This window comes from Salarias fasciatus, chromosome 16 (genome assembly GCF_902148845.1).
Source record: "Salarias fasciatus chromosome 16, fSalaFa1.1, whole genome shotgun sequence".
NCBI lineage: Eukaryota > Metazoa > Chordata > Actinopteri > Blenniiformes > Blenniidae > Salarias > Salarias fasciatus.
This window is the reverse complement of record NC_043760.1, coordinates 28393290-28408549: the sequence shown is the minus strand read 5'-3', so window position 1 is coordinate 28408549 and position 15260 is coordinate 28393290. Positions and strand designations below refer to the sequence as shown.

General features: G+C 45.5%; 2 protein-coding genes across 2 annotated transcripts; one reads left to right on the top strand and one right to left on the bottom strand.

Annotated features, from left to right (window-relative positions):
• Window positions 1–1030: 1030 nt before the first annotated feature.
• On the top strand, window positions 1031–8517 carry LOC115403293 (gastrin-releasing peptide receptor-like). Its single transcript, XM_030112154.1, has 3 exons — window positions 1031–1446; window positions 2221–2566; window positions 7414–8517. Exons 1-3 carry the CDS (start codon window positions 1031–1033, stop codon window positions 7747–7749), a joined length of 1098 nt encoding a protein of 365 aa, XP_029968014.1. The 3' UTR covers window positions 7750–8517.
• Window positions 8518–11659: 3142 nt separating this feature from the next.
• LOC115403659 (ankyrin repeat and SOCS box protein 11-like) lies at window positions 11660–15219 on the bottom strand. Its single transcript, XM_030112636.1, has 7 exons — window positions 13720–15219; window positions 13519–13598; window positions 13326–13433; window positions 12930–13080; window positions 12710–12844; window positions 12411–12599; window positions 11660–12305 (listed from the first exon to the last, which is right to left on the bottom strand). The coding sequence occupies exons 1-7, from the start codon at window positions 13799–13801 to the stop codon at window positions 12181–12183; spliced, it is 870 nt and encodes a 289-aa protein (XP_029968496.1). The 5' UTR covers window positions 13802–15219; the 3' UTR covers window positions 11660–12180.
• Between the last annotated feature and the right edge of the window lie 41 nt (window positions 15220–15260).

The following is a 15260-nucleotide window of genomic DNA, read 5'->3' as shown; positions in this document are numbered from 1 at the left end:
TTCGGTACTATTTCAAAGGACTCATCTCACATCTTTGCCAACATTGAGTAACAAATGGCATCTTTGCCCGGTGTAGACTGCTTCACGCCTGCAATTGCTCTTTTTAATTCGAACATGGTGAGAGGCAAATCTAACTGGTCACCTAACAGCTTTCCTGTGGCAGATAGTCCTGCGTATTCCTCCAGTGTTCTGTCTCAACACTGTTTTGCAGTATCTGGACTTGTGTACTTTGCATATTTTCTAAACATTTAGATTTAACATTTAGATGTAACATTTGGATTTAACATTTAGATATAGATTTATTTTTCATTTGTACACATTTTTAACAAATCTCTCTCAAATGAAAGAAAAATGAGCTAAATGTGAGAAAAGTGGGACCTATTACAGAGTAAGTGAAATTTTACATTCGGCGCCCCATAGAGAACCAACTGATTAATCAGTGACAAAACACACCAATTAATTCATCTGACATTTTTGAATGGTTTTGACTATGTGTGTGTGTGTGTGTGTGTGTGTGTGTGTGTGTGTGTGTGTGTGTGTTTTAAGTAAATAAATCAAAGATAAATAGTGAACTAATCCAACAAAAGCAGGATGCCCTCCTGCACCTAAGAATTTTGTGGATCCACCTCTGGTTTAGATGTCATTTCTAGTACATAGAAGAATTTTTATGTAATATGGGGGGAAAGAATTTGTGTTTTTCAGTAACTTTAAACCATTTATTAAACATGCAGACAGAGGGAAACGAGGCTCGGTTTCTGCACATCCTCTGGATTTGGCACTTGAGGACTGAGAATGTTTGAGCAGACTGTGAACCCGCCCGGCTGGAGACACAGGGGGAGCTGTACGTTCAATCACATCAGCCTCAACACATCCCCGATTCATCTTCATCTTCATCTCCGCCGTTTGGGTCTGTGGTCCATCACATGACGCGCGCCGGGCGCGCAGAGTTCACAAACCCGTCCGGCAAAGCGCACCAGACCTCTCTCTTCCCCCCTCTCTCTCTCTCTCTCTCTTTCTCTCTCTCTCCAACATGTCTCTGGAGGATCCGTTCATTCCGTCCCCAGAGGACAGCAGGGGGCTTCCCCTGAATGTTTCCAGACTGCTCAGGAATGCAACAGGAGGGCAGCACCCGTACGGCGTCTGGACCCCCGGGATCGGGATCGCCGCGGTGTACGGGCTCCTCATCGCGGTGGGACTGCTGGGAAACGTGACCCTGATGAGGACGTGCCTGCTGGTCAAGTCCATGCGCACCGTGCCCAACCTGTTCCTGTCCAGCCTGGCCCTGGGCGACGTGCTGCTGCTGCTCACCTGCGCCCCGGTGGACGCCAGCCGCTACCTGGTGGACCGGTGGCTGTTCGGGCGCGTGGGGTGCAAACTGATCCCGTTCGTGCAGCTGACCTCGGTGGGAGTCTCCGTGTTCACCCTGACCGCGCTCTCCGCAGACCGGTACCGGACTCACACTCTCAGCACCGGAGACGCTTTTAACGCGTAAAAATATTTTTATTTTAAATGTTTGGCAGCAGCAGCACTTTAAATTATTTTGACTCTCTGTTTTCTTTGAAAAGTTTTTAGTGCAATAATGTTCTAATTTTTTTTTCATTAGGAAATCACAGAACATCAAATTAAACTGTATTTTGAAACAGATTTCTTATATAAAGTTCATCCTGCATTGGTCCAGCGGTTTGCACTAACAGTGAGATTTTAGCAGATTTGAGCCCTTTTTGTTTTCCCTGTATAGATGTGAGGTTTTTCATGCTATAAAACTGAACCATAGCGACACTTGCTCAATCTAAATGCACACTTTTTTTTTCTATGTACTTGTCTCTAATTGAATGATGTGAAGATTATATGTAATACTGAAAACACAGGGTCTTTACTGCTGATAATGAAACTTCCCTGCTGTGGGATTAATTAGGTTTCGTCCTATCTTTATTTTTCTCCCTTTCTTTCATGCAGATAAGACAAATCTGTTGTGACAAAAAAAAAAAACTCTTCTTACAGGAGTCTGAAGAAAGGCCGTGTGTGTAACTGTGCCACAGTTCTGTTTGAGTTTTGTTTATACTGTTAGATAAAGCTTATTTTACAGATTCCTCACCAGAAAGCCTAGTGTGTGTGTGTGTGTGTGTGTGTGTGTGTGTGTGTGTGTGTGTGCCTTCATTCCCCTTATTGCATACAGTGATGACAGAGTCTAAATATCATTTATCATCATCATCATCTCAGGTACAAAGCCATCGTCAAACCTCTGGACCGCTCCAGCGCGCCCCTCAGCGTGGGCCTGAGAGCCGGAGCCATCTGGTTGCTCTCCGGCACTCTGGCGATCCCCGAGGCGGTCTTCTCCGACCTGGACACCTTCACCACCCGCCACACCAACGAGACATTTGTCACCTGTGCGCCGTACCCCCACACGGGGGACCTGCACCCCAAGATCCACTCCACCGCCTTCTTCCTCATCTTCTACGTGGTCCCGCTGCTCATCATCTCGGTCTATTACTGCTTCATCGCCCACAGCCTGGTGAGGAGCTCTGAGGACTTTCCTGCTGAGGGGCGGCTGCATCTCCAGAGACAGGTCTGACGCCTCCTTCTCTCTGTATCGCTCTGCTTTTTTAGATAGATTTAAATGTTCCAGGTGAGACTAAACTGTCTACTGTCTGCTGTCTGCTGTTCTCAGCAACATACTACAGGTTTATCCAGCACTTATTTACTTTTTAGATGTGATTTTTGACTTGAAGATGAATTTATTACCTAAACAACTCATCACATAAGACACACATATAAAATTGTATCCCAAAAAAACACAGACGCAGAGGTTTTTGCTCAAGCAAACACATGCAAATGCACACACACACACACACACACACACACACACACACACACACACACACACACACACACACACACACACACACACACACACACACACACACACACACACACACACACACGTTTGCCTTTTTGTTCTCCTGACAAGAACAAGAATACAATGAAACATGAAGAATAAGATCTGCCCTGCAAATACACCCACGTCTGCACATGCATGTGTAGGTGCTCAGAGCGGGAGTCGGGATGAAAGCAGAAGTACAGATGTGTAAAAATCAAAGGGAATCCTGGAAACAAACAGTTAATAGTGTGAATAGAATAAAACAGAAAAGCTTCAGAATGTGTGTGTTGGTAAAGGCGGGTGTAATGAATGTAAACATGTAGTGAACGCAAGACAATAATAAACATTAGAGGACTGTCAGTTTCACAGACTTAAAGGGACTTAAGGCAAGATTTGTGAAAAACTACACATGCATTTCCAGTTTATTCAATTCTAATGGGTCGTGAAGCATTAAAAACCTAAAATAACAGGCCAATCCGCGTATCTGTCTGTTGCCTTATACAGGCTGTGTGCCACATAATTTGTTGCTGTTCGGGGTCCGAATTTCCCGCGCAATCGTGGGGATGTGACGTAAATTGACGCTGTATGTGTGCTGCCGACAGCTCTGGAACAGGAAGAACATGGCCGCCGTGGACACGGACTCAAACACTGCTGGGATCAGGGGCGGGCAGTGTTGCCAACTCGTTGACTTTCTCGCTAAATCTGGCGACTTTCCAAAGCCTCTTTTCGATTTTTTTTGTCAAAAGTAACTAGCGACAAATTTAGCGGCTTTTTCTGGTGCTCTGGAGACGTGACAGGACGTCTCCGCTGTTCTCAGCAAGCAGCGGGTGCTGCGTGAGCCTCTCCCCCGTTCCAAAGCACTCACAGACGGCCAGTCTCAGCAGCGCTCCCTGCTGAGTTGGGGCCGATTGGGTAAACGGCCCGGAGCTGCTCCACGGCGGCGACGGGAAAGCTCCAGCAGCCGCGGCCTGCTTCACGCGCCTCCGTGGTTATGCGGCGGGTCCCCGCGCGCTCCGCGGCCGGCACAGAGCGCGTCTCCGCCCGGGAGCGGAGATCCGGAGCTGCCGCGCCGCGGCTTGCTCCACGGAGGCGCATGAAGCAGGCCGCGGCTTCCACGGGCCGAGTGGAGCTGCCCCACGGAGGCTGACGGGAGAGCTCCGGATCTCTGCTCCCGGGCGGAGACGCGCTCCGTGCCGGCCGCGGAGCGCGCGGGGACCCGCCGCATAACCACGGAGGCGGAGAGGAGCTCCGCGACGGATTTAAAAATGAATCGTTAGATTAATCAATGCATCGAAGAACTATTTCCTAGATTAATCGACTACAAAAGTAATCGTTTAACGCAGCCCTATTATCAGCGTTATCTTGTGAGTCAAAAAAAATAAAAAATAAAAACATGACCGAAGCCGGGCAGGCACCCGAATAAATATTGGATATGCGTTTGATTCATGGAGGGAACTTCAGCTGCATTTGGGAGTGAAAATGGACGCTTACAAAAATCACATAATATGCGCTGTGGTCCTGCAGTAATCCGCGACGTAGTAAACAGCAGGAGCATCCCTGGTGCAGTGCTGTGAAGACGGACATTCTGTAAAATGTTTGTGCGCAGTCCCGTGCCGCCTTGGCTGGTGGCTGCAGTTACCCACAGCACCTATCGCGGCAGCACTGAGGTCAATTTTGAAAAGTTGCCTTAAGTCCATTTAAGGCAAGACAACACCTCCAAAACTTCTCTGCACCCTGGATTTGCTCTCTGTTTCTGTTTGTGTTTCTGCTTCTTTCTGTTTCTGCTTTTCATCTGTGGAGCTACAGTTGGTATCCTGTAATCAGGATTTATGACAACAATATGATAAAAAAAAAAAAAAAAAAAAAAAAAAGGGAACAATAGAAGAAACAACTCTTCCATGTTATAATGAATCTGGATCCGGATCGGGACCAGGACCAGGAGAATCTGGACTTGCAGTCATGACACCCTGGAGGAAAACGTTCTTTTGCATTTGTAGAGGGAGAACGGCGGCCGTGGAGCACAGGACCAGCGACCCCGTCAGGGCGAAGCCCAGCGTTTCAGAGCTGTTTTCGCTCGTTTACACAGTAAAGGAGCCCGAGCATTTTGGAAAAGTTCTGCCTTGGGAGCGATTTTCAAAACGTTGTGTTGCAGGGACTCTGACCATTTTCTTTTTTGTGTGTAAACAAACCTGGAATTACAAGCAAAGTTTTGCTTTTTTTCCTCGGGCCCAGTGTCTGAGCCAGGCTCTGCTTCAATGTTTCAGGAGCTGGAAAAACCACGTCAGCCACGCTTCAGCTCCATTATTCTGCCGCAAAGGAGCCAGAGAGCCGAGCTGGATGTGAGCGTGTGCTGAAGCTGTCAGCTGTGTGGGTGCAGAGACTTCAGAGCGGTTCAGGTGAAGCTGGAGGACATAATGAGCCTCTAACTAGGTGGACAGGATTAGGTCAATTAACACAGTGAGTGCTGTCAGGAACTCACAGCGAGCCACCAGCGGGAAGTGACAAGTGACTGAATGTGTAACCACTACACCCTGACAGACTGTCACATGGTTTTACAGTCATTTTCTTGATGCCTGTCAAAAACCCGCAAAAGCTAAAAAGCTATACAATCAGTTTAATAAATCAAGTTTCACTGCAGTATTTTTTCCTTCTTTTCTCTGCTATGTTTCAGTTGGTGGAGAAGGTCATCTCCAATTCTTAAAAGGGACATATGCTATTTTTCAGTCACGTCATATCGGTCTCAGAAGCCCAAAAACATAATATTTAAGTTTTTTTCGCCCCAAATTCATCCTTTGTTCGGAGTTTCAACGGTCTAAAAAGTGGCTCTGAGGAGCCTCCTCAGAGCAGGCTGTTTCTGAGCCTGCTTTCCTGTATGCACTTGAACGCATCTGTCCACGCCCACTCTCTCACACACACTCACGATGGGAGCACAGTCAGGGGGAGGAGTTAATCCGTTTATTTCAGGATAAGCAGACTCAACCCAAACTCCACCGTTTCAGCAGGTATTTTCACAAAATGTGGTGGAGCAAGACAGGGAGGAAACAGACCGTTTTCAAATTTGAACATCATAATGAGGCTACGGCAACACATACTACGATAAGAAACTCTTCACAAAGTTAAAAAAAAACCATAATGCGTCCCCTTTAAGGTTGCAGGTTCAATCTCCTTTGTGGCAAGATGTCCTTTAGCAAAACACTGAACCCTGAATTGCTCCCAAATCACTGGAAATGAACTAGAAAAGAGAAATCCATTCTCTAAAAATTAGTCATTTCTTGTGGTGTCTGTTTGCCAAGTGTCTGATATATAAAACAAAGAGTGTGAAACCATCCAATACCGACAGAACCATAAACACAGATGATCCGTTTCCATTCTGTGAACCAGAGTTAGAATTATTGCTCATGGCTCCGGTTTAGTTCCTCCTGTTGTCCGTATGGTGAAGAACTCTTCACAGTTCATCTGTTTGCATTGGTATTTCTTGGAGTTCATGTCTGTGGTGTGTTTCTCTCCCCTCTCATCTCAAGAGTCCTGTGTCTCTGCTCTTCTGTACTTCCTCTCTTATTAGACGTGAAGTGTTTCCACCTGCGTCTCGTCAAGCCCGTCCTCTCTGCTTTGTGTGTAAAGGTCTCGGTCTGTCCGTTCGTCTTCGTTGGTGAATGTTCTCTCTTTGAGTTTTCATCACCAAACACTTCTCTGTGTTTCCTTTTGGAACCTCCAATCACCAGCTCCATCTCCCTAAACTACGCTTTAGTTTCAACCTGGACATGAATTTGTGTCCTACAGAGATTAAGGTACATTTCAGCGAAGCTCAGAGATATGGCGTAGACATTAGGTTTATGATCCGAAGGTCATTGGTTGGAATCCCACAGGGACAGGTCACCATTGTGAGTCCATGAGCAACACTCGTCCTCCCCAGCTGCGTACTGAGTGGAGTCTAACTGCTCCTGTAGTTAAGATCAACTGTGAATAGGACGGGTTCAGTGCAGAAAGAGACTCTCCCCAAAGTGATTGAAAAAGGACCTGCCGTCTTTCTTTTCTCATTTTATCCAGACTTTGAAGCAAAACAAGCTGCTGACCATTAAAAATGGATGATCAGATCTCATTTAGTACATGGTGATAATGAGTTCAAGCTTACTTCCATCTTCTGCTGCTTACCCGATGATTTCAAACAAACGCCTTTAGTTTGTCATTTCAGTGGAGGATTGATTCCAGATAACGATCAGCAGGCCGAGCGCTACTTCCTTCTCCACTGTCACACAAAGACAAGCGGTACAGATACCATTCTTAGCCTCTTTAGTGCTAATAACCTGAATATGAACAGCAGATCTCTGCATGCGTGGTTCTACAACACTTTCAAGGTTGTCTGCGTCCCAGAACCTTCGGCCTGCTAACTTTTCCCCTAGAGGTTTGTTCAGTAGCTGTTCGTCTGCCTCAGCCTCCGTCAGCTGCTGGAGGTGTCCTGATGTGTAAACCCTGATTGTGGATTACCATCTGAAATGGCTGAATGGAAAATGTTTTCCTCTTCTCTCTCCCGTCAGATTGAGTCCCGGAAGCGTCTGGCCAGAACCGTGCTGGTGTTCGTCGGCCTGTTCGCCGTCTGCTGGCTCCCCAGCCACATCATCTACCTGTACCGCTCCTTCCACTACGGCCAGGCCGACACCTCGCTGGGCCACTTCGTCGCCAGCGTGTGCGCCCGCATCCTGGCCTTCACCAACTCCTGCGTCAACCCGTTTGCCCTGTACCTGATGAGCAAGAGCTTCAGCAAGCACTTCAGCAGGCAGCTGCTGTTCTGCTTCTCGTCCAGAAGTCTTCACAGCCAGAACAGTGGAAGAACGCATGTGACCACCGTGAGAGGGGGAGCTTCAGCAGTTTAAGAGGACCTGCTGGTGTTAGGATGCTGCAATTTGCCTCTCGTGCTAAAATACTAAGTTTTAGTGAGACGAGCTTCAGTCACAATCTCATCTCAGAGACTGATGTGCAAAAACCTGACATTTTCCGGACTCGCGCCCCTTGTTTTGCCTTGCAGTACCATTTTGACCACTAGGTGGTGCATTGAGTCATTGAGTGGGTAGAGCGTTTGGCTTCCACATAGTTCAGTAGTCTAATAAGGAGGCTTTCACCATTTACTCATTGGATTCTAATCTGGACTCTAATCTGAACAGCTGTGACCGCCACCGGGCTGATCAAACCCTAACTGTCCAATAAACATGAGGAGGTGTAGATAGTGGAGCAAGAATGTAATGATCATGGAAATGAATCCTGAGCTGTAAAGATAAAGATGTATTTAAGATAGAAGCTTCAGAGGAAGTGATCAGAGCACCGCAGGGATCCAGAAGATTCAGAAGTTCAAAAAATGAGATGTTTATCTGCCTGTGTGAAATTAAACGTGTTTTCTTTGTACATCTGAAGGTAAAGTAAGACTCGCTGTTATTAGAACCAAAGTATGATGTTTATCTTTGGCAAGTATTTTTATTTTTTGGTGCCTGGATTGAATCAGCAGCAACTGCATGGCGGCGAGAACAGCTCCTGTAATGTTACCATGGTAACAGATGGATAGGCAACATAATGACATCAAATTTGTCGTGTTTCCAGGATGATGACGGTTGTGTGTTGTAGCCCAGTCATCGTGTTTTCATGTTAATTGTGCCTTTTTTTTTTTTTCCTCTTTAATCATTAGTGCACGTTTTTGTTCAGACGTAATGCTACTTTTTACATTCTGTATGAAATCTTTAACTACATGTTCAGCATGTCATGGTCTTTATGTGTTTTATGATTTTATATAAAAAAAGGGAATTTGGCATCTCAGGAGCCATCTGAAGCAGAAGAAACACAGGAAAGTAAATCAAACTCAATGTGCTTGTTTTGAGAGCTGGTGGATCTTTCCTTGTGAATGTTTATTGATGGTTAAATGTAACAGTAAAATATGTGTTTTAATAGTCTGTATATTATATCTGTGGTAATGTGAAACATCATTTTAGATGTAAAAAAATAAGAAGTGCACACCGTGCCTGAAAAAGCAGAATGTTTTTATTGTGTTCATTTTTGTCTGTGAAATGAAGATATTAACAGAAATGTGAGAGCGGAGCAGATCTGCCTTCTGTGTTTAAAAAAACCCCAAAACATTCAAGCTGAACATGTGTCTCTTCAGGAATGTTGAGTTCTTGTTGGTAATATGTAAAAATCAAAGACAACAAAAGTGTTTGTGATTTTTCAGCAACCTTTGTTTACCTTTCATTTTTATTTTTACTTTTAAATTTCATTACAAGTGTCAGAACTTTCTTTTCCTCGCATCTGCTTCAGATGAAAGTAAATGAATTGTTTTTCTTTTTCCAAACTACATCCTAGTAATTTTATTTATAATTTTGTGTCGATTTCAGAAGCTGTATTTTTCTTGCTGTCACTTAAGTGAAGAAGTTGATTCTTTACTTTGTGTAAAAGTTCTGATTCACTGTTACACTGTGACGTGATGAGATGTTTTTCTCTTTGCTTGCGTTGGATATTTTAATTTTAGCTGCTGTTTGCTGATCATGAATGTTTTTCAGACTCATGCAAGTGGAACACGTCAGTATAATTTTAGTATTTATTGATCTGTTAATGTTTTGTTTTTCCCACTGTGTCAGTTTCTTAAAATGTCGATGTTTCTAATAAAATAAAGACCCTAGCAGCATTTGTACCTGTGATAAGTGTTTAACTACTGAAACTTTCCGTCGTGGTGAATGAATCTTCAGGATTCATGTGGTCACAATATGCATGAGATGTAAAAACTTCCTGGATCGTCCGGATAATTCTTTTTGTTCCTCGTCCCTTTCAGATGCTGATTGTTGTTGTTAACCCCTGACAGTGAATAAAAATGTGAAGTCTCTGGAGAATTGATCTGCATGAGAGACCTTTATTGTGCTGCTGGTGTGACCTTTTCCAAGAGGGAAACTCAACTCAGTACAGCTCTGAAGGTTTTGATTGCAGGATTAGGGGGAATCTGAGCGAGTGGACCTTGTTTCTGTGGAGCAGGATCCTCAGTTCAATCCCAGAGTCAACGCAGCTTCTTATTTCTCAGCGGTCAAATGCAGGGATGAGCAGCAGGACATCCATCAACACAGGGACAGACGCACACCCAAACACACACAGCTTTCTTTGAGGAGTTTTTGCTGAGGGCTCAGGCAGTTCTCTGATCTTTAGGTAATAAAATGTCAAGTTCAGTCGGCTCGGATGATATCTCGGGTCCGCGCAGACGTGACCTTTCTGGGTGGCATTTGAATACAGCAGATTTATTCCCCTTCAGCACTTTGAGCCACACAAACACAGTTCTTCCTCCAGTTCTTTTAAAGCCTCGGATCTCACTGCTGCTTTTATCCAATCCAACCATTGATAGTGACTTCCAACTCCCTCTCACACGGGCCTCGCTCAGAGTTATGCTCAGTGTCACAGGCTTCATAACAACAGCGCACGATGCTCCTCAGAGCCATTTGTGTCCAGCGGAGACAGAAAGCACGCGCTCCGTCCACATCGCAGGCTTTGTTGGCACTGCAGAGGAGAGATATTAGTATTAAAATAGAAACGGACCCAGTACAGGAAGGCAGTCAGAGACTCAGGCCTCCTCCGTCTTACGCTACATTTATACATCTGGATTTCTGTACTGTCTTAGTTATAAAGAAATTCTTTCATAATGTCCATAATATATTGAAAGTTTACTTCTGGAGCCTGAATCCAGAATATGACCCAGATCTGAAACAAAATCACTTTTTCCTTTAAATATTGCAAATTAGTCTGCTTAAATTTGATCAAAAACCCACCAAGATTAGATTTTTTTGTGTTAATAAATGAGCCACCAACCAAAAAAACTTGTGTTTTTCCACATAAAACAACTGAAATGGTCCAAAGCCTCCTGTGGTGGCGGGGCATGGCAGAGCGGAGGAGAGAGGCGGTACTGGAGCAGCCTGGGGGAGAGATGATTATTCATCTCTCCCTCTTCCCCTACGCGGGGATTTAAAAGGAATATTTTGAGTTTTAAACTTTTTAAACTCATTATCATTACAAGCTGTGGACATCAAAATATCTGAAATTCATTAGAAAAACTCTCATCAAACAACAATGTCCAGCTGAGCGTGATTTTATAATTATTGAGACACTTCACTCTTGGCGCATTGATTGGAATAATCAGCTCTGCTCCTCTTGGATTTTATCATCTACGTTTTATTTATGATGACAAATTAGCAGAATCTCTGTGAAAAGATGAGCTGCAGACGTGTAACGGTATAATCCAGGAGAGAGGACGCGTCAGGCAGGGGTGGTCCGTCTGAACACCGCGTGGCTTCGATATGTATGTAAAGGACATTATCGAAACAGTTTAATCTGGTTTTCACCATCAGTTTTTGTCAGGAAAGCCATTATAATCTTTTCTAAGGTGTTTACAGGCTTCTTCTCTTTAATTATTTTAATAATCACTCTTCAAATTATCTTTTCCATTCAGGTATTTTCATATTTCGTCAAATTGCATCAATCCTGCTGTGAATTACTTTCAATCCCAACAAGAATTTTCAGTATGAAAACAGCTAAATAAACAAAGACTGACTGATCACGACTGGAGAGTATTTTCAGTTCATTGTTGAATTGTGATTGTTGGTTGATAATGAAACGTCTGTGCTTGTTGGAGCAGGAAGATATTGTTAGATTGTTGATTTGAAGCAGCACACCGATGGTCAAAGTGTGTTTTGTTTCTGTTTTATTGAATAAAACATAAAAACAAAAAGAAAAAACACCATGTTGTGAGAGGTAGTTTCCTCTTAACCATCCAACAATAACAAAAATGAAATTCCGTACATTTCAGTTTAAAAAAAAATCAACAAAAGCAAAAATATTTTTACAAAATGTGAAACTTGCTCTTCTCTGCAGGCACAGAGCTTCGCCTATTTTTGCTCCTGCATTTTCAGAGCATACATTTTAATTTACATTATTTAAAAAAAAAAATCCCTTCGCTCTTGATCATCAAAGTGAAGGCCAACATTACCCACAATGCACCTTCACGGCCTCCAGTCGGAGTTGTACACTCAGGTATGCAAGCAGCATCTTATGCAACCTTGTGGAAAGAAGCACAGCTGATAGCATCACTCCTGTTTAATTCCTCATTCCAGGAGGAAGTGTGAGGTTTTCTCCAACTTTAAACCAGCTCTGACCTGTAAACACACGGCGTTCTATCCCAGCAATTCCTATAATATTCAAAGAAATCCTCTGAACCCCGTCTTTCCCCCTCGCATCAGTGAGGGAAACGCGCACGTTTCAGTCAGCCTCTGAAGCCGGGCGGCGGCTCCTCACTGGTAGAGGAGGTAATCCTGCAGACGCCGAGGCAGGAGCAGACTGGAGATCTGCGGCAGGTGATTGGCTCCGACGCTGCGCCGGACGCTGACGCGACACAGCTGAGACAGCGAGCAGATCTCTGAGGAAAGACGAGGTGGAGAAAACACAAAACCATCAGGTGAGTGACGGATGGAAGTGCAGGTTTCTGAATAGTTTGATTAGAGTTGGTTTGTTTTCCACACACCTCTCCTCTGCAGCGCCGACCTCACCGCGCTGTTTTCCGCCGACAGGTCCAGAGGAGTCTGTCCGTCTTCATTCCTGCAGCACTCGTCGGCCCCAAAGTCCAGCAGGAGGGCGACGATCTGCGCAGCGCCGCCTCGGACGGCGGCGTGCAGAGGACTGTCCTGCCCACATCCCAGCCTCACGTCTGCCCCTGCAGGACACAGCAGGAGCGGTTCAAAGGCCTGAACGCGCTCGTTCCCCCCCAGGACGCCAACACAGCTCCAGAAGACGATCGGAGGATTGATTCTGGCTTCGACTCACCTGCTTGCAGCAGAACCTCTGCGCAGTCGGCTGCCTGGGACATGCAGGCGCAGTAGAGCGGCGTTCCCACCAGCGGCAGCTCCAGGTCAACCTGCGCCCCCCAGGACAGCAGCAGCTGCAGACACTCCTGATGATCTGGAGAGAGAAACGGCACTCCGGTCAGAATCAAACCGACGCCGAGCAGCTGCGGCTTCCACTTGAACGTGTTTCAGCAACACACTCTTCTTGGCAGCCTCGTGGATGGGGGAGGCCAGATGCCGGTCGGCGTGCGGAGACGAGCCGCGCTCCAAGATGAGCTGAACGCAAGCGGCGTTCCCGCTGCTGCAGGCGTAGAAGAGAGGCGTTCCGCCGTCCAGCGTGACTCTGTCCGGCTGTGGAGGAGCCGGAGAGCAGACATCAGAGAGATGCACATCTGGCCAAGTGTCTGATGAGAGCTTGAAGAGAAGCTGTCGTCCAAATCTCCTCAGGAAAGCACTGAACGGGCCAGTCTCTCTGGAGGAAGATGCTCTGAAGTTTCTATCTTTCAGAACTGCTTTCTTTTTACAAGACATGCATATTTAACCACACTCAAATAAGCACAAACGAAAATAAAAACTGATTAAGCTACTGTTCTCACATCTGCACCGTTCTCCAGCAGCAGCTTGGCGCACTCGTAGTGCCCGCTGAGGCAGGCCTCGTGGAGGGCGGAGACATTGTCCAGGGTGACCGTGTCCACGTCGGCTCCCTGAGAGACACGGCAGAGGGCGGAAAACGTCAGTGAGCTCACAACCTCTGCGTCCAGAATGAGACCGCCGGTCAGTCAGGCTCACATAGGCCAGAAGGTTATGCAGGAGGACCAGTCGGCCCTCGAAGGCCGCCACGTGAAGAGCAGATCTGTCCATCCAGTTGTCTGGAACACAGCAGGAGACATTAGGAAGGGTTCCACAGTGAGGAAAAAGCAAAAAAAAAAAAATTCTTCAACAGTCCAGAAAAGCCTCACAGCAGTGTGAAGTAGCATGGAGTGAACTTACCGGCCATCAGCGGGTTGGCGATGGTGAGCTGGTGGATGACCAGACTCCTGAACCACTGCCGAATACACTCCACCACGGCCATGATCCACAGCTGACTCCTCCAGCGCCCAGCAGCACTCTGACCTGGAGCCGGACCTCCTCTGCTTTATCATCCGGGTGTGTGACCCCCCCTCCCATCTCCGGGCAGAGGTGAGAGCCCCCCTATGTGCATAAGAATGATGAGCGAAGCCCCCCGACCCGCCGCACCTGGAGGGAAACAGCCCGGAATTATGCATGCAGGAGACAAAGAGGATAAAGAAACCTGAGTTTCAGCAGCTTTTCCTGACGTTCCCTGAAGGGAATGTAAAAGCAAAGTAAGAACAATAAAAACAACTCTCACCTGATCTGAGTAACTTCCCATTTGATGTACTCCCATTTCTTTACAGATGTCCACTCCCATCTCTGATTCACCAAAACTTTACAGTGAAGCAAAAAATCAGAGACGAGTGGTTTATACTGCAAAACAGTGTGTCTAAAGACAACTTTTAAAAACAAAATACAAACAAACAAAAAACAAGTTTACCTCAAAATCAAAGCCTACAACTATCACCAGTTCACAGAAAGCCCTTCATCCTCCCGGGGAGCAGATGGTGGTGACCATATGTTTTATTTTGAAAGTACAAGAAAAATGAGGCACCAACAAGGCAGAGTGTAAATCTAGAATCCACTCAGGATCATAGGCTGGATTTATTACTCTCTATTCCACCAAGAAAAATAATGCCTTTACTGATTTTAATATTAAGACCTGTAAGTCTCTGAGCTGGAGGAAGATTTTCACATCAGATACATTCAGTGAAGCTCTGATTTCAACATGGCTTTAATCAGATCACTAAAAATTACTGAGAAGACTCAACATACGTTCAAAATGTTCTGCTGATGACTCATCCCGACCTCTCAGGTCGTCTCCATCAAACCTGTGTTCAGTTCTCAGTCAGGATCAAACAAAGAAGCTTATTTCAGTATTTGTGCACAAAGCGACGGCTGCAACTGCGAACGCCTTCAGGGTGAGGAGCTCTAAACACTGCCGTCACTTTTGGTTTTACAGGAGAAAGGTGAATGGTGATATCTTTTTATCTTTCTCCAAAAATGATCGATTTTAACATGTTGTCTGGAACCCGCAGCTCTTCAGCTCCTTCCTGGTGGCTCCCTGCAGCTTTCACACGTTTCTAACTGAAAGTAAATAAACATGTATTCGAATTTGTTTTGTTGCACTTCTCTTCCACTGTGAGGTGACAAAGTACCGAGTGCATTTCATTTATAAGAGAACCGCTCTGGAGCAGCAGCTATTAATATGCATGTAATCTTCACAGGACCCCAAACAGCAACAACAAAAAGATGGTGAAAGCACGTAATCACCGGCTGAAACCACAATAAACAAAACTGCCGACTGGCAAGACGTCATGAAACAGAATAAAACCTCCAAAACTATGCCGAGTAAAGACATGGAATGTCTAGAACACATCAGTACTTCTTAAATGAAGTTTATAAATGCAATAAATGTA